Genomic DNA, 17,667 nt, shown 5'->3' with positions numbered 1-17,667 from the left:
CTCCATGTTTAAGAGTCTCTTATGTTTTGTCCCCCTCCCTGTTTTTATATTATTTTTGCTTCCCTTCCCTTATGTTTATCCGTTTTCTATCTTAAAGTCCTCATATGAGTGAAGTCATATATTTGTCTTTCCCTGACTAATTTCACTTAGCATAATACCCTCCAGTTCCACCCACATTGTTGCAAATGGCAAGATTTCATTCTTTTTGATTGCCAAGTGATACTCCATTGTATATACGTATGTATGTGTGTATATGTATATATGTATGTGTGTGTATATATACACACACAGACACACACACACCCCACATCTTTATCCATTCATCCATCGATGGACATTTGGGCTCTTTCCATACTTTGGCTGTTGTTGATAGTGCTACTATAAACGTTGGGTGCATGTGTCCCTTCGAAACAGCACACCTGTATCTCTTGGATAAATACCTAGTAGTGGAATTGCTGGGTCGTAGGGTAGTTGTATTTTTAATTTTTTGAGGAACCTCCATGCTGTTTTCCAGAGTGGCTGCACCAGTTTGCATTCCCACCAGCATTGCAAAAGAGATCCTCTTTCTCTGCATCCTCGCCAACATCTGTTGTTGCCCAAGTTGTGAATGTTAGCCATTCTGACAGGCGTGAGGTGGTACCTCATTGTGGTTTTGATTTGTATTTCCCTGATGATGGGTGATGTTGAGCATTTTTTCATGTGCTGGTTGGCCATCTGGATGTCTTCTTTGGAGAAGTGTCTATTCATGTCTTTTGCCCATTTCTTCACTGGATTATTTGTTTTTTGGGTGTTGAGTTTGATAAGTTCTTTATAGATTTTGGATACTAACCCTTTATCTGATATGTCATTTGCAAATATCTTCTCCCATTCCGTGAGTTGCCTTTTAGTTTTGCTGATTGTTTCCTTCACTGTGCAGGAGAAGCTTTTTATTTTGATGAGGTCCCAATAGTTCATTTTTGCTTTTGTTTCTCTTGCCTCTGGAGACGTGTTGAGTAAGAAGTTGCTGTGGCCAAGATCAAAGAGGTTTTTGCCTGATTTCTCCTTGAGGATTTTGATGGCTTCCTGTCTTACATTGAGGTCTTTCATCCATTTTGAGTTTGTTTTTGTGGATGGTGTAAGAAAGTGGTCCAGGTTCATTCTTCTGCATGTCGCTGTCCAGTTTTCCCAGCACCACTTGCTGAAGAGACTGTCTTTATTCCGTTGGATATTCTTTCCTGCTTTTTCAAAGATTAGTTGGCCATATGTTTGTGGGTCCATTTCTGGGTTCTGTATTCTGTTCCATTGATCTGAATGTCTGATTTTGTACCATGCATTTTTGACACTATTCTCTTAGACTCAAAATCCTTATCTATAATGTGTTTACTTGTTATTCAATAACATACGTAAAATTGTTTTTACAGTCCTACCTTAACAATTTTATACTCCCTAAGCAAAGTTGAAAGTTTTTGTGTCTGTTGCAGTTTTTATCCTTAGAATATATCCCAGTTAAGATATATAGTCAAAATACTGTTTTAAATTTTTTTTTTTACTGTTTATTTTTCAGAGTGTAAGTGGGGGTGGGGCAGAGAGAGAGGGAGACACAGAATCTGAAGCAAACTCCAGGCTCTGGGCTGTTGGCGTAGAGTCTGACTTGGGGCTTGAACTCATGACCTGAGTCAAAGTTGGACGCCCAACCAACTGAGCCACCCAGGTGCCCCTCAAAATACTGTTTTAAAAGTTATTTGACTTTTCTGTGTGCTGTATGCTCTGTGTGATAAACAGCTGTTTTTTTGTTTGTTTGTTTTTCTCTGTTTGTGGTCAGGTTTTGGGGTTACTTTATTTCTGTCTTTTCTGATTTAATTTTCATAGTTTGCATGTATAAAACCCTTCTGTGTTTAAAGAGTCAAAACTGAATTAACAGGTATACCCAGAAAAGTCATTTCTGCTGTTACCCCTCTACTCCATTCTTACCTTTTCCCACAATCTTTTGTTTCTCCTGTCAATAAAATGTGTACACATGTATTGTTTCTCTTCTGCCTTTATAGCATACTAAATATACATTATGTTAATTCCGTTTTTAAGGAGTTGAAATCAGAATTTCAAATTTGAAAATTGTAGCTCTACATAATTTGAAAAATTTTACGATATTTTGAATTAAAGTAATTTTTTAAAGTTTAAAGTATCTTTTAGAAGAGCAGCTTTATAGTTACCAAAGAGGAAATTAAATTTCCAAGTTTTTATAGAGTAGAACATGGTAATTGAATTGGTTTGTGAAAATTTATACTTCAGATATTTAATTTTAAATTTGTTCGGTAACTTTTTTTTTTTTAACAAGAAAGACACCATGCCACATAAGTGGATATGTATAAAATGAATTTAATCTGTTTCAGACTTCTGGGCCATTGGGAAGAAGCAGCACATGATCTTGCCCTTGCTTGTAAACTGGATTATGATGAAGATGCCAGTGCAATGTTGAAAGAAGTTCAGCCAAGGGTATGTTAAAGTACAGAAAGGGAATGTCGTTAACTGTGATGCCCTGTGGCTCTAGTACTCAGCCCCTTGCAATAATTTACCTGTGGAACATACAAAGAAACAGACATTTGGATGTTTTCATCTGTTATCACTGAAGTTTATGCTCACCTCTGGAAATGTCATTAGGTTGTCATGCCTTTATTTCTCTTGCTGTATTAAAGCAAACTGTTACTTTGGTTTGCATGCCTGCAATAGGCTTATAACCAGAAAATTAGAAATGGGAAAGGGGGCATCAAGTTTATAGCAAGGAAAAAAATAGAAAACCTGTAAAATGTGACCCAAGGTTGTGTCCGGTCTTTTTATGTTGTAGGTGTATGCAGCCCTGTATAAAGCTTGAGGGCCTTGTGGAAGTAGCAAGTTTCATCCTTTTAAAAATAATATTAAATCCAAAAACTAAAATGATTGTGTTTTAAAAGACAATTGTTAAGATAATTCTTTTAAGGGGTGCCCAGGTGGCTCAGTGGGTTAAACATCAGACTTCAGCTCAGGTCATGATATCATGGTTCGTGGGTTCGAGCCCTGCATCGGCCTCTGCTATAAGCACAGAGCCTGCTTTTATTTTTTAATTTTTATTTATTTTTAATTTTTTTTGAGATAGAGTCTTAAGCAACCTCCATGCTCAGCACGGAACCTGACATGGGGTTTGATCCCATGACCCAGGGGATCATGAGCTGAGCCAAAATCAAGAATCAGATGCTCTACCTTCTGAGCCACCCAGGCACCCATAGAACATGAGATTCTTTAATTTTTTTTTTTAACATTTATTTATTTTTGAGACAGAGTGCTAGCAGGGGAGGAACAGAGGGAGAGGGAGACACAGAATCTGAAGCAGGCTTCAGGCTCTGAGCTGTCAGCCCAATGCCCAACATGGGGCTTGAAATCAGGAACTGTGAGATCATGACCTGAGCTGAAGTCTGATGCTTAACCACTTGAGCCATGTAGGCACCCCAAGATTCTTAAAAAATAATCATAAACAAACGGAAGTAACAATTGAATATGACTTCAAATTTGTTTTCTGAATAAATAATAGATTCCAAATATTTGGCCCAGGCTATGTGCTAGTGCCTGGTACGTATATTTTCTCTTAATCTTTACAGCATTCTATAAGACTTAAGTATTTCTCTTCTCCTGCCCACCATCCCCTCAGTTTATGGATGCGAAAACTTAAGTATAGTTAGACTGTCACAAATAACTGGTGTGTATATTCTCAGTCTCTACCTTGCCATGGCAGGCATCAGGCAAGAATTGTGCAATTGGAAACCTAATTGTCATCCTTGAGTAGTTACTTGTTTGAAATTTATAAACTTTCTAACTTAGAATCTCATCCTCTTTCCTTTATTTCACAGTGGACTTGTTAAAGTCTGAGTATGTAAGGTATTTTCTTATAAGGTAAATCTGTCATTCAGAACTGTGTGTTGAATTTAACACCTCTCCACAAAGAAAAATGATTCTTTAACGAAACTGGTGGTTGGGTTGCACTTACTCATCTCTTAAAGGAAACGTTTTTCTGTGTGTGTGTTTTTCTTTTCCGTAGGCCCAGAAAATTGCTGAACATCGGAGAAAGTATGAGCGAAAACGTGAAGAACGAGAGATCAAAGAAAGAATAGAAAGGGTTAAGAAGGCTCGGGAAGAACATGAGAGAGCCCAGAGGGTAAAGTTTCCGTAGCTAGACCATCAAAGGGAAATACAGTAGATTAGAGTTTTAGGATCTCATTCTGATTCTTGGCTCTTAATGCTGGCTGCAGTTCTGTAGGCTGATACTACTTACAGAGAGTTTTCCTTCCTTCTTATCTAATTTGTAGGGATATCTTTTGTCATTAAATTCTTAAGTGAGCTTATACATCCCCAGTTTATATTCATGTTGTGTCCTCCTAAAATTAGGGATTTTTTTTTTTTTTTTTTTTTTTTGGGTCGGGTAATTAAAACTCGTCAGTATTATTTGATTTCTTGTGGATGCTTTCCCTGATTTGTTGTTTTACGATTCCTCCTGTTCCAGTGTGGATTCATAGCTATTTAAAATAGACTATTTTTTATTTTTAGTTACAAAGTCCTAAAACTTAGATAAAAGAAAAGTTACTCGTAGTTCGTCCACAATATTCCTACTGTTCTTGTTTCTCTTAGTTTTTCTATATTAGCTTTTTGCATTTGATGTTATCATCTTCCATCTAGTTACTTCCAACAGTTTTGAATAAAAGGATGTAAAGCTATGTTATAATTACGTAACATGACATCCTAATTTTTCATCACTTAATATTAAATATTAATATTTAACAAAATCAAACTAATTTATAATTGAATTTAATAAAATAATTTAACACAATAATAAATGCTTTTAAAGCATCATGCTTAATTTTTAGGATTACAGTTTATAGTCGTCAAAAAATTTCTACAGTTATACATCCTTGATGACTTTATGATTGGTTATGAGGAAAATTTGTATTTTCTTTGTTGGAAATTGCAAAAACAAATCAGTAAAATTCTGGTAGTATTAAGTTATGTGGAGAGAGTATGGAAAAGATGAACCTGAGAAACAAAAGCCATTGGCAGTCTTCATCATTTAACCGTGTGCTTTCATTTTAGAGTTTTAACGTTAAGAATTTACACTTTGCATAAGCATGGACAGACATCAGTCAGTACTGTATTGCTTTCCAGTTGTTAGGTGTTTTTTTTCCTACCCCAAGTAGAGGTAAAACACTAGACAGCTCTACTAAAAGTAATGCTCCTTACAACCTAGCTAGAAAATTTTGGAGAGGCGGATGGGGCGTGTTCTTTAGTCCAATATTGCCATTTGAAACTTGTCTTTCCTCTAACTAGCTGATTTTACAGTTTTTTGCATGGTTTTGCAGACTCGTAACCACTACCACCACCACCACCCCCATTATATAATTTCTTTCTTTCTTTGTATTAAAGGAGGAAGAAGCCAGACGACAATCAGGAGCTCAGTATGGCTCTTTCCCAGGTATTTTTAAAGAAAATTTAAAACTATTAGTATTGTAAATAATCGGAAAATATTCTGAATTGGGGCTCAAATAGGTCTATTATATTTAGTACTATTAGTCCATGAAATACTGAAAAAAGTCTTTAGAATGTTAGCCTCTAGAAAGTTTCATTCTCATTTAAAAATGTTAACATTAGTGGAAATAATATTGTATTAATTATTTTCCTCACACTTTGAGCAGTATATATATATTTTTTAAGAGAGTACCCATGCACGCTCATGTGAGGAGAGGTGGGAACGGGAAAGAGAATCGTAAGCAGATTCCACACCCAGCACAGAGCCTGAGGTAAGGCTTGATCTCACAACTTGTGAGATCATGAGCTGAGCCCCGAAATTGAGAGTCAGACACTTAATTGAGCCACCCAGGCACCCACCCCAGAGCAGCTAACATTTATTGAGATATGAACATTGTACTTTAAGAGATGGAGTAAGAGTTGATTATGATGTATTCTAAATATTTTTTTTTTTTTTTTAATTTTTTTTTTTTTTTAACATTTATTTATTTTTGAGACAGGGAGAGACAGCATGAACGGGGGAGGGTCAGAGAGAGAGGGAGACACAGAATCCGAAACAGGCTCCAGACTCTGAGCTGTTAGCACAGAGCCTGATGCGGGGCTCGAACTCACAGACCGCGAGATCATGACCTGAGGCGAAGTCGGATGCTTAACCGACTGAGCCACCCAGGCGCCCCAATATTCTAAATATTTCTAAATTATCACAATTGGATTTTATTCTGTTAAATGTTGATATTCACGAGAGACTAGGTAAAAGCACTGTATGAAATTATTATTCATAAAAAATATTTTGAGTCAAGTGTAAAAATAATAAAAGCTCTTTTTTGTAAATGTCAAATGATTAGAAATTACTACAGGGACAAAGTCTTCAGTGATAGCAGAGGCCTAGCCTATATGATACAGGTAGAAGAACAGTTAAAAAGGCACTGCAGGAATAATTTTTGAATACTTCCTGAATGAGATAGTGTGAAATTTAAAAACCAGGAAGAGATTTTTTTAAAGTTTGTAATTCTAATGGGGAATCTGCTGCCTTCAGCTGTTTTAATAGTAACCAGCTTTCTCTGAAAGGTTTACAGAGGCAGCTACACACCCCCTAATGGGTGTATCACTGGCTGCAACTTAAGTTCCATGGTCACAGGCTAGAAAAGATAGCCTTTATTCTGAAAGGTCATGTGCCAAGCAAGTAAAAAAAAAAAACATCTATTGGGGATGACTTTCTGTTTGAAGAAAAAGCAAGAAAATGCAGTTCATAGCTTACGTTCTGCTTAAAATGTAAATAATTTTATATCCAGTATCTTTGCTTTAGAGGAAAACCACTAGTGTAGATTAGTAGTAGAGATTACTTTTTTATTATGTGGATTTTATTGTCTAGATTTCACAAGCAGGCCGGTTAACTCTTTTTGTGCTGGACCAGTTATTTTTTTTATGGATAGAAACTACTTTTTCAGCGAGTAGGGGCATCAAGAGAAGCTAGTAGTTTTCCAGCTTCTTAGATTCTCTTACCTGTGATTATTAGCTACTTATGGGAATGTTTTAAATTGTTGAGCCAGGAGGAAATGACTTCGTTCTTTTGTGTAGTCACCCTTGATCTGTAAGATACATTAATGTAAAGTGTATTCCCTTATAGATGTCTATGTTGGTATAATTGTGATTTCATAATATCTCCAGTAGACATAAAAGGTGTATGTAGTGAACAACTGAGTAGAAGATAATTTGTGTTTATAATCTAAAAATATACTGGGAGAATGAAATCTTTTTTGCTAGAGTATTGTCCTCAGTGTAAAGAAGAAATACCAGGAGTGCTTGTTAAAAATGCAGATTTTCACTTGCACAGATTTTGATTGTGTCTATGGTGGAGATAGAAACCCACAGCTTTTTAAAACAAGCATTTCATTTAGTTCTTGAAAGAATGCTCTACAGGAATACAGTTTAAACAGAAACAACTAAAGTCTTACAAATTAGAACTTGGAATTGAAACACATGGTATTAAAAAGAGAAAATAAGATGACTGAGATGACTTTATTTGTAATTCCAGGGACTGTTTTAGCTAAGATTAGTTTCTTTCTTTAACAGTTTTAATTACTAGGAAAAACTAAATGCAAAACGTAGTAAAGTTGATTTACAGCCTTATTTTTTAGGAGAAAATTTGAAGGTAAAATTCTCATTTGCATCCAGTTAGAATGTTAAGACTACTTTGTGGCTAGTAGCCCCCTTGTTCTTTTTGCATGCACTTGTGAGTGTGTGTGATTTTCATTGGAAGGAAATAGTGTGCTGTCACTACTTGAGAAAGAATATGGCTGGTGTCTTGCAGCTACTTCATTTATTCTTGCAGGTGGCTTTCCTGGGGGAATGCCTGGTAATTTTCCTGGAGGCATGCCTGGAATGGCGGGGGGAATGCCTGGAATGGCAGGAATGCCTGGGCTCAATGAAATTCTTAGTGACCCAGAGGTTCTCGCAGCCATGCAGGTAAGACTTGGAAGAACAAAGTTGGGCCTTGTATCCCTAAGGTATTTCTTTTATTAATTCTAAGTAGAGACAAAGGTTACTATGTTAGACATGTTTTACTTGTCAGAATTACCAAATAGCTCATTACACAGTCCTACTGTTCATTTTTTGTTTCAAAATGAGTAGCTTAAGTTATTAAAAATAATAGTTTGTAGTATAGTTTGTAATACGGTTCTATAATACTATTAGTCTGTAATAGTTTGATTATATCCAGATGTCTTTACTTATTTATTTATATTTCAAGTTTTTATTTAAATTCTAGTTAGTTAACATATAGTGTTATATGTAATACTGGTTTCATGAGTAGAATTTAGTAGTTCAGTTGTCCTTTTTTAAAAAAAATTTTTTTTTTTTTTTTAATATTTATTTTTCACACAGAGAAAGACAGCATGAACGAGGGGGGGTCAGAGAGGGAGACACAGAATCCGAAGTACACTCCAGGCTCTGAGCTATCAGCACAGAGCCCAACGTGGGGCTCAAACTCATGAACTGTAAGATCATGACCTGAGCAGAAATCGGACACTTAACCAACTGAACCACCCAGGCACCCTTAGTTTATTTTGAGTGAGAGAGAGAGAGAGAGCACGCGCATGAGCAGGAGAGGGACAGAAAGAGAGGGAGAGCACGCAGCTTGACATGGGGCTCAATCCCACAAACTGTGAGAATATGACATGAGCCAAGGTCAAGAATCAGATGCTTAACTGAACCACCCAATCATCCCTAATTTAGTCGTCCTTTTAATCAAAATTGTGTATGCTTTTTTTCATTATCTAGTTAAAGTGATATAATTGGTGTTTGACTTTGAAGTGCACATTAATAATATTTATACTTCGGGGACTTGTCCAAAATTCCATTTAACTTGTCTCTGACAAAATTGTCAAGTTTAAATAAAGAGATAAGATTTAGGATAATAAATGTTAAACCACAGAACTCTTTTAAACGCTAAAAAAAAAAAAACACATCACCTTTTTTTTTTTTCAGGATCCAGAAGTTATGGTGGCCTTCCAGGATGTGGCCCAGAACCCAGCAAATATGTCAAAATATCAGAGTAACCCAAAGGTTATGAATCTCATCAGTAAATTGTCAGCCAAATTTGGAGGTCAAGCATAATGCCTTTCTGACAAATAAAGCCCTTGCTGAAGGAAAAGCAACTTCGATCACCTATTGGATGTCGCAATAATACAAACCAGTGTACCTCTGACCTTCTCATGGAGAAAGCTGGGGTGCTGTGAAGATAATCCCTACCCCTCTGCCCCACATACAACTGAGACATTTTTCAGTGGTTTGCCATTAGGGTTTTCATTCAGATGATGTTTTCCTACTAGGAATTACAAACTTTAAACACTTTTTAAACCTTAAAAATATTTAAAAACATATTAAAAGGGTGTGTTAATCCCTACATTTTTCTTTACTAATCATTTCAGTTTTTTTCCTTTGGATTAATTGGGCAAGGAAGATACTTCAGTGTGGAAGATTTATTGCTCAGTTTGAAATAAAGGCTTATTAGCGAGAGGCAAATATAACATTTAAATAGATTAAGTTTGAGTTGGGTATATGGTTACTGAGGCATTTTGACTTGTCTTTTTAAATGCTTTATTTTTTAAACATGATTTATTTCAATAAAACCATTGGGACCACCAGTGTTGCAGTAGGACCTGGATAGGGGCCGGAAGTTCTTGGCAGGGCAGCAGCAACCTTTCTCCTTTAATATAGCATGCACACTTGTGCAGATGCATTTAAATCTTACACTGTGGTGAAGGGATGATTTTTATAATGCTGCAGTAGAGTTGGATTACTTAGCTGTGTTCTTGTGTGATACAGAAAATAAATGTTTCGTATTATTTCCACACGGGAAATAAGGGAATACTTTTCTTTTTGTATTTCTGTGTTTAGAATGACCTTTCCTAGTCAGAAAATGGCCCATCTCATTGTGTGTTTTCTACTTGTTTTCGCCTCCCCATCCCCTTATTCTTTTTGGGCTAAAGATTGTCCTTTTTCACTGGCACCATCACTAATACCATTCACAGCATAATTGTGCAAGCATATGTAATGCTGGGTTTAATTTAATATGTAATACATATAATGATTATGGAAGGTAATATCCATAGCAGCTGTAGTTTCTTACTTGGCCAACAGATTTCATATTTAAGTGTTAGGTTTTCACTTCAGTGAAAGCTTATATCAAAAGATGTTGGAAGGAGGGATTCCCTTTGTGTTCAGTTCTCTACTTAGGAAATACCTATTGCAATTGGAGTTTATCTTACATTATTCGTCTTCATATTTTGGAAAGCATGAGGTTTGACTTCATTGATACACTACAGGGGAACTAAACTTTTTGGTCCAACATGAATTATAAAATTGATGAGATCCATGGTTCTTCATTGTGGAGTTGATGGTATTATTATGAGTCATTGTACTGCTATTCATCTCTTAAATAGTGCACCATATCCCCACCTCTCCTTTTTCTCCCTCCCTCTCTTCAAGGATAAAGAAATGATAGATTTTCTGCTGTACATTCAACTCTTACATTAATTAAGTCCAGGCACTGTACCAGGAATTGCTAGGTTTCTACCTATCTTTCAATTTAAAGTGGCAGGTGTTTAAAAACAGTTTCAAGGGATGAGACCCTCTGTACTTTGCTTATTTGAAGAATCAGTGGTAGGAGCCAGTAAAAAAATTTCATGGAATACATTTCTGAAATAGCACATTTCTGGAGTCCTAAGTGAGTTGATTCAGGTTCTCATCCTTTGCTGTACACAAACAGTAATGCATCTGTTATATAAGTGAGAAAAGGCTGTATGCTAACTGAGCATGCTTTTTAAACCCTTTAAAAATACTCAGCATATAAACTTGCGTTTGAGCTTGCCAGTGTTTTTTTGTTGTTGTTAATGTGTGTTCTCTCAAAATTTCTAATGTGTGCTGTGAATAACTCAAGAAGACCAGTTCCTTTTGGGTTCCTTGTTTGATTTACTTAATTATATATTACTTAAATACATTCTAACATTGCAAATAGTACCATAAATGGGTAAAAGTAAAATTGGTCTTCAGAAAAATGTGTCCTGTGCTTTTAAGTTCCACAAATACAAAGTACATTCATTTTCGTAGAAACTCAGTATCATTTCTAAACCAGAAGTGTTTTTTTCTTGTGCTAACAATGCTATACGAAGGAAAAGTAGTTTTTTTTTTCTGCTTAAAAATATATAGTTAATGGATTTCTAGCTACATTAAAAATAAACTATGATTTCAAACTGGATATTGACCCCCACACACTTTTTTTCCCCAGTACATGTTCTGTTTATTTCATGTCTTTAGCACTCACCTTAAGTTATTTGCTGGACACAGTAGGCTTTAGTTCATAAAGTACTGTTACAACGACTTCATAAGAAAAATTAGATGTTAAACAGAGCTTTACTTTTCTTTCAGGTAGCAGTCCAGAGGTAAGCTCTTCTGCCATACTCCAAAGGCAGCTTCTGAGTCCAAAAGTGTTTGTTCTGATGATCATCTTCTAGCGTGAGGAAACAGGAGAGGGCGTCAGGGAAGCACATACTGAGATACTGAGACTGATCCACAGAATTAACATTTTAATGACTTCTCATATTCCATTGGTCAATTTTTTTTTTTTTTTTTTTTTTTTTTTTTGGTCTTGAGACCATATTTAGCTGCAAGGAAAGCTAGAAAGTAATAGTCCACTGCTTTGTGGTCATGTACCCAATAAAAAACTACAGAAGAAAAAGTTGTTACCTGGGGTAACAGCAGGCTGCCACCTTAGGATATGCTGGCCTAATTGGGATAAGGGAGAAACAACATTTTAGAGGTTTGGTGCTCTGTAATCAGTTTGAAAGCATTGGCCCCATTCTGGTAATGACCATAACGGTAAGTGCTCTTATTCCCATTTTATATAGATGAGGAAACTGAAGCACTTAAATTGCCCAAGCTGGAGCCCGTGGATGGCGTAGTTAAGTGTCCAACTCGGTTTTGGCTCAGAGCATGATGTCACGACTCAAGTTTCAGCCTTGTAGCAGGCTCCACTCTTGACAGTGCAGAGCCTGCTTGGGATTCTCCTCCCTCTCTCTGCCCCTCCCCTGCTCATTCTCTCTCTCGCTCTCAAAAATAAACATTAAAAAAAATAATTAAAAAAAAATAAATTGCCTAAGTTAACACTCCTGCTGATTTGTGAAGCTGATCTTCTCACTAGTCTTATTCTTCAAAGGTCCTCCTCCTTCCCTTGCCCCCAAGGTCTTCCTCTTAAATTCTATGCCCTGCTGCCATCTGGCAAAGGTTGCTTCTTGCAGGATTGTTCATTGCTTCAAAAAATTGGAAAGAAATTTGAGGAGGATTGGCTAAATAAGGAATATCGTACATCACTGGGTGTACTGATGTGCACACCCAACAGGTTTCTCCGGATAGTAAGGGATGTAGCATCGTGCTTGAAGGGCTTAGAACGCTTGTGACGCCCAAGAATGAGGACAAGAGAAAAAAGGTTTAAAAATTATGCAGTAATTTTAAAGTTTAGTATTTACAACCAATATAGCATACCTATTTGCATAGTTCAGGGAGGAAAATACCCTGAGATAAATAGGCAACAAATCCTAAAATAGCCATTAAGCTTTTGAAAGAGTAAACGTGAAATTGGTGAAAGTTATAACAGTGACACCTTTTGTGTGTAGTGCTGGTGGAATTGTAAATTCAAAATGTTCTATAAAGTTGTCTATAAGAATTTTGACATTCTCTTTAGGTGAAAGTAGCAAGGAGGTAAATAGAACTAGACATGTATACGGTTCTGAAAATCTAGTTGGTATATAATTAAAATGGCTTTAAGTACTCCCCCAGGTCACTAACATTGTCAGGTTGCAGTGTAAGTAACTGGGTCATAAATCTGCTGGTGTAGAAGCACGATAACATGAAATAATTTCTGGATAGGTTCCTTTTACTCATTTTGTATTTGATGGCATGGGTGTAAAAACAGAATTTCTTGTATACTATTTGTATAGTGGGAGACTTGATAGTTCTGTAATTCAGGAAGCCCTCTTTAAGGAAAATACGTCATTATGAATACTAAATTAGGTGTAGAAGTGAATTGTTAGAAAAATTGCAAACCTCAAAAATCACAACTGCAGAGATTTAATATGTGGTGTAACTATGCAATTACTACTTTTTTCTTTTTGGCTGTATACTCATGACAACGATTTTGTAGCGTTTTCAGTAGGATAGATAACGCTATCTTGATCAAAATATTTTTGAACGTTGGGGATGCAAAAAAAACACACAGATTGATATGCTACCTTCTCTGGGTTGGTGCCCTACAAATGGGAGTTCTGATGAATTCTGTTGTGTTTAATTACCAACATAAAGGAGAAGTATTCATAAAATATTTGTGAATATGTATGCTACATGGTCTGGTATATTCTTGACTGAGAGCTTCCAATTTGATAAGTCCGTGAAAACCGAGTCTTCTGCTTAAATTCTGCAGGGACCAGCCTATTCTCATTTTACCTTTGGACCTGTGCCTTTCTGTTGTCATATTAGGGAGTGGGGAGAGTGTTCCTAGAAGCCATTTCTACAACCAAATATCTAGCAGTAACTTAACCATACATACAGATATCACTGAATTCACCTGTGTCCCAAATTCACCTTTCACTTAGCTTGTGGTCACTAGCACCGTCCTAAATGAAGGGAAGATCGTAACCAGTACCGGTTAAAATATTTCACGCAAATTGTGTGAAAACATGACCAAAGAAACATTCTTAGGGCCCTCTCCCAGGGAGTAAGTACGATAACACATAAAGCATGGAGCCTGGCATGTAGTAAACACTCAAGAATTACGAGGCGCCTGGGTGGGAGTTCAGCTAAGGTTCATGATCTCGTTTCCTAAGAAAGAGCCCTGCATAAGGTTCTGTGCTGACATCTCAGAGCCTGGAGCCTGTTTCAGATTCTGGGTCTCCCTCTCTCTGCCCCTACCCCACTCGTGCTCTTTCTCTCAAAAATAAGCATTAAAAAAATTCTCATAGTGGGTATTAGAAGGGTAAACTTGCTGGTACTGAAACTGACAAGAGACACATGGGAATGACATCCCAGTAGAGTTCAGTTGGAGTCCTGAGACATCGTGTCTCACAGTATGACCTAGGTTAGAGATTGAAAGTGGCTTCTGTAGTTCTATGTAGTTTGGTTCTTCACTTGACAACATGTAGTTATTTCTTCAGTATTTTATGAAGTACGTCTACATAAATTAGCTTTTGTAATCCTTACTGCAATGGAGTTGTATTAACTAATTCTGTCACTTAAAGGAGAAAACCAAAAGGGTGAAATGGCTTTACTAGTTGCTAACGAGTATGATCCCACCCGCATCTAATCACTTTATCTCCAGCTCCGTTTTGTTTTCCCAACACCCCAGGGTTTTTCAGAGTGCAGAACCTTGCCCAATCAGTATTTCCTTTTGGACAAAATGTGACTTTAAAAATACTGTCGGTAGAAAATACGAGTTAACTCGCAGGTAAGCAGGAAGATTTGAGTCCCCATCTTGCCTGATTCCGGCCTGTCTTAACGGAGGGAAGGTGGCCATCTAGGCCTCCCTAAGTCCCCATGTTGAAGAACAGCCAGTCAGGCCCCGGGAACGTGAGGGCACTTCCATCAGACCCAGGGCGTGGCTACCGGCTTTCTGCCTGTCCTGCTGCTCCGCATGATTGGGCCAGCGCTTCTCTGCCCCGCCCACGCAGGCCCCGAGGGCCAATCAGAGCCAAGGGGCGTCCCCAGGCCCGGCTTTCCCCTCTTCCAGCCCAGTGGCTTCCGGCGGGAAGACAGCGTGCTCGCTAAGACCCGGAAGGGGTTGTTCCGGAGGAGGCGGGCCTGAGAAGGTGGAGCCTGTGGCGCTTACATCCCGGTCTCCGGCGCTTCTTACCTCTCTCCGCTAGCTGCGGCGCCTGAGGGAGAAGTGTTGCTAGGTCTGCGGGGAGCCGCAGCAATGGCCTCAGTGCTGTCCTACGAAAGCCTTGTCCACGCCGTGGCCGGAGCCGTGGTGAGGCGGGGTCTTCACGCCCGGGCCACTGCGGGGTGTGGGGCTTCTCTGGGGCCAGTCCCAGGATGTGGCTGGGGGATGGGGATGAGAGGGAGAGGGTGGGTTGATATCTGCAGTCGTGACTGTGGGACGGAGAGCAATGAGGCATAGGCGAGAAGATGCTGGAACAGTTTGGGGTGAGGGCCAGCACACCCTCCGCCCCTGGCTGCCGTTTTGGTCTCTTCGAAAATATCTGGGATATAGACAGCGATTGTCCCACATACCCACAGGGAGCTTGGAAGAAAATAACTGCTGTTTTCTTTGCCTTCTGAAGTCTAAAGGCCAACCATTTCCCTTAAAGGCCACCGCACACACATAAACTTTGTTTCCTTGGACTGGAGGAAAACGTAGGTGTGAAGCGGTGTTGCTTAATCACATGCTTACCTGTAGTCTGTTTTCACACCCTTGCGGCAGAGAAGTAGGATATCTCTGGCCAATATAGGCAGATGATACATTTTTTTTAAAAATCAAGATTAGGGTTGCTGTCCAGGTGTGGTTTACTAGGAATATGTGCGTGGTTCTTGGGTTTTTGGATGTCTCCGTTCTATTTGACACCACTCTCTTTTCCTTGAAACATTCCACTCCTGGCTTGGGTAACTTACTCAGCGGGTTGTCCTCTTTTCCCTCTGGCTTCCCTTTCTCAGATCCTTTTCTTGCTATCAACATGCACCTTTAGCAGTTGGAATCACTGTGACTTCAGAGGAGTATCAGCGTCCTCTCCTTTTAGCGTGCAAAACTTTGCTGAGAGCTCACTTTTCTGTGCACGCTAATCAGGATTGAACCCCAACTCCATCATTCGTTAGATAGGTGACTTGTAAACTTCACTTTCCTAATCTATAAAGTAAGGGTATCGATACCTACCTCACAGACTTTTTTTTTTAAATGTATTTACTTTTGAGAGAGAAAGACAGAACATGAGCGGGGAAGGGCAGAGAGAGAGCGAGGGAGACATAGAATCCAGAGCAGGGTCCAGGCTCTGAGCTGTCAGCACAGAGCCCAGTGTGGGGTTTGAAGTCACCAACGGTAAGATCATGACCCAAACGAAAGTCAGACGCTCAACCGACTGAGCCATCCAGGCGCTCCAGACTTGTTTTTTTGAGTTAGTTGACACAATACTTCATGGAAGTGCCTGTTTCATTTAATTAAACCAGAAGAGCCTTTCAGCCAGTGCAAAGGTGCTGAAACGGAAGCTTGCTTGACATGCTCTAGGATGGTCAGGGAAGCCTTATGTGTCTGGGGTGGAGGGAACAAAGGGGCATAGGCTTCAGGGGACCAAATTGTGTGAGACTTTAACACTGACTGGGAAAGAGAGCTAACTAGTTATTGGAGGCTTTGAGCATCCGGCAACTTGATGATTTACATTTTAAACATGATCACCCTGGGTGCTCTGTTGAGAGTAGACTGTAAGGGAGTACAGGTGGGACACAGGGAAATTGTCAGGGGGCTGTGACATCATTCCAGGCACGAGGTGATGGTGGCTTGGACCAGGACAGCAGCAGTGGAGGTGGTTAGCAGTGATCATTCACCTGGAATATATTTATAAGATAGAGCCACCAGGGTTTGGTGGTGGATTGGATATTGGGTATAAGAGGATGAGGGTTGGTTGGCTCCCAAGAGCTTTTGGCTTGAGCAACTGGAAGCATTTACATTTCCTGAGATGTAGTATAACTATCTTACCTCTATTACAACCTCTTCACTATAACTGAACAGTTTCTGGGAGAAAGATTGGTTTTGGACTTGGATTCTGTTTGAAATGCCTAAGAATAGTCATGAGACTAGATAAGTGCCAACTGAGAAAGTTGTGAGCATGCCAGCATTAAGAGATTGAGGAAGTAAGGTAGCACCAGCAAAGGAGACTAAGGAAGGGCCTGTCGGGTAGGAGGAAAACTAAGAGAATGTGGTGTTCTGAAAGTCACACGGAGAAAGGGGTATAGATCAGCTGGGTCAAATAAGATGAGGGGTAAGAATTAACCATTGGACTTATTAACTTGCTCATCGGTAGGATAAATCCAGTGGTTAATTGACAAGACACATTTTGGTAGATAGTGGAGTGAATAGTTGGAGAGCATCTAAGGGAAAATGGGAAGATGTGGAAGTTTTGTCTCAGTGAACGCCATTCATTCAGCACTTTCACTGAGTGCTTTCTATGTGTCGTGTACTGTGCTAGAAATATAGAGGAGAACAAAGTTTTTTTCTTCATGAAGATTGCATTCCAGTGAGGGAGTCAGACAATGATTGAGTCAACAAAATAAATAAAATAATTTGATAGTGTTAAGTGCTATAAAAGAAAATAAGGGTTGGCAAATTTTCTCTGTAAGAAGGCAGATGGTAAATATTTTAGATTTTGTGTGCAGTCTCTGGTACAGGTACTCAACACTGCCATGATAGTGTGAAAGCAGCCATTGACAATAATAAGTAGATGAATGAGTGGCGCTGAGTTCCAGTAAAATTCTGTTTATAGAACAAAGCACTGATTGGATTTGGCCGGAGGGCCATAGTTCTCTGAGCCTTGCTATAGAGAGTGACTGTAGGTAGAGGTGATATATCTCCATATAACCCAGAAAGACATTTCTGTTTTTTTGTCTCCT

At 38.6% G+C, this 17,667-nt stretch overlaps 2 protein-coding genes across 2 annotated transcripts in view; both read left to right on the top strand.

Moving 5' to 3' along the window:
• The window catches only part of ST13 (ST13 Hsp70 interacting protein), a 31,631-nt gene extending 20,738 nt beyond the window's left edge, over nucleotides 1-10,893 (top strand). The window contains exons 8-12 of the mRNA XM_007079438.3: nucleotides 2,370-2,472; nucleotides 4,046-4,162; nucleotides 5,422-5,470; nucleotides 7,856-7,989; nucleotides 9,010-10,893. Of these exons, the coding sequence (XP_007079500.2) occupies nucleotides 2,370-2,472; nucleotides 4,046-4,162; nucleotides 5,422-5,470; nucleotides 7,856-7,989; nucleotides 9,010-9,138 (532 nt within the window). The 3' untranslated portion in view covers nucleotides 9,139-10,893. The remainder of the gene's footprint in view (nucleotides 1-2,369; nucleotides 2,473-4,045; nucleotides 4,163-5,421; nucleotides 5,471-7,855; nucleotides 7,990-9,009) is intronic.
• A 3,972-nt stretch (nucleotides 10,894-14,865) lies between these two features.
• The window catches only part of SLC25A17 (solute carrier family 25 member 17), a 46,964-nt gene continuing 44,162 nt past the window's right edge, over nucleotides 14,866-17,667 (top strand). The window contains exon 1 of the mRNA XM_007079432.3: nucleotides 14,866-15,040. Coding sequence (XP_007079494.1) covers nucleotides 14,987-15,040 — 54 coding nt within the window. The 5' untranslated portion in view covers nucleotides 14,866-14,986. The remainder of the gene's footprint in view (nucleotides 15,041-17,667) is intronic.

This window comes from Panthera tigris, chromosome B4 (assembly GCF_018350195.1).
Source record: "Panthera tigris isolate Pti1 chromosome B4, P.tigris_Pti1_mat1.1, whole genome shotgun sequence".
NCBI classification, from domain to species: domain Eukaryota; kingdom Metazoa; phylum Chordata; class Mammalia; order Carnivora; family Felidae; genus Panthera; species Panthera tigris.
The sequence above is the reverse complement of the archived record's forward strand: the minus strand, read 5'-3'. Positions and strand labels throughout refer to the sequence as shown.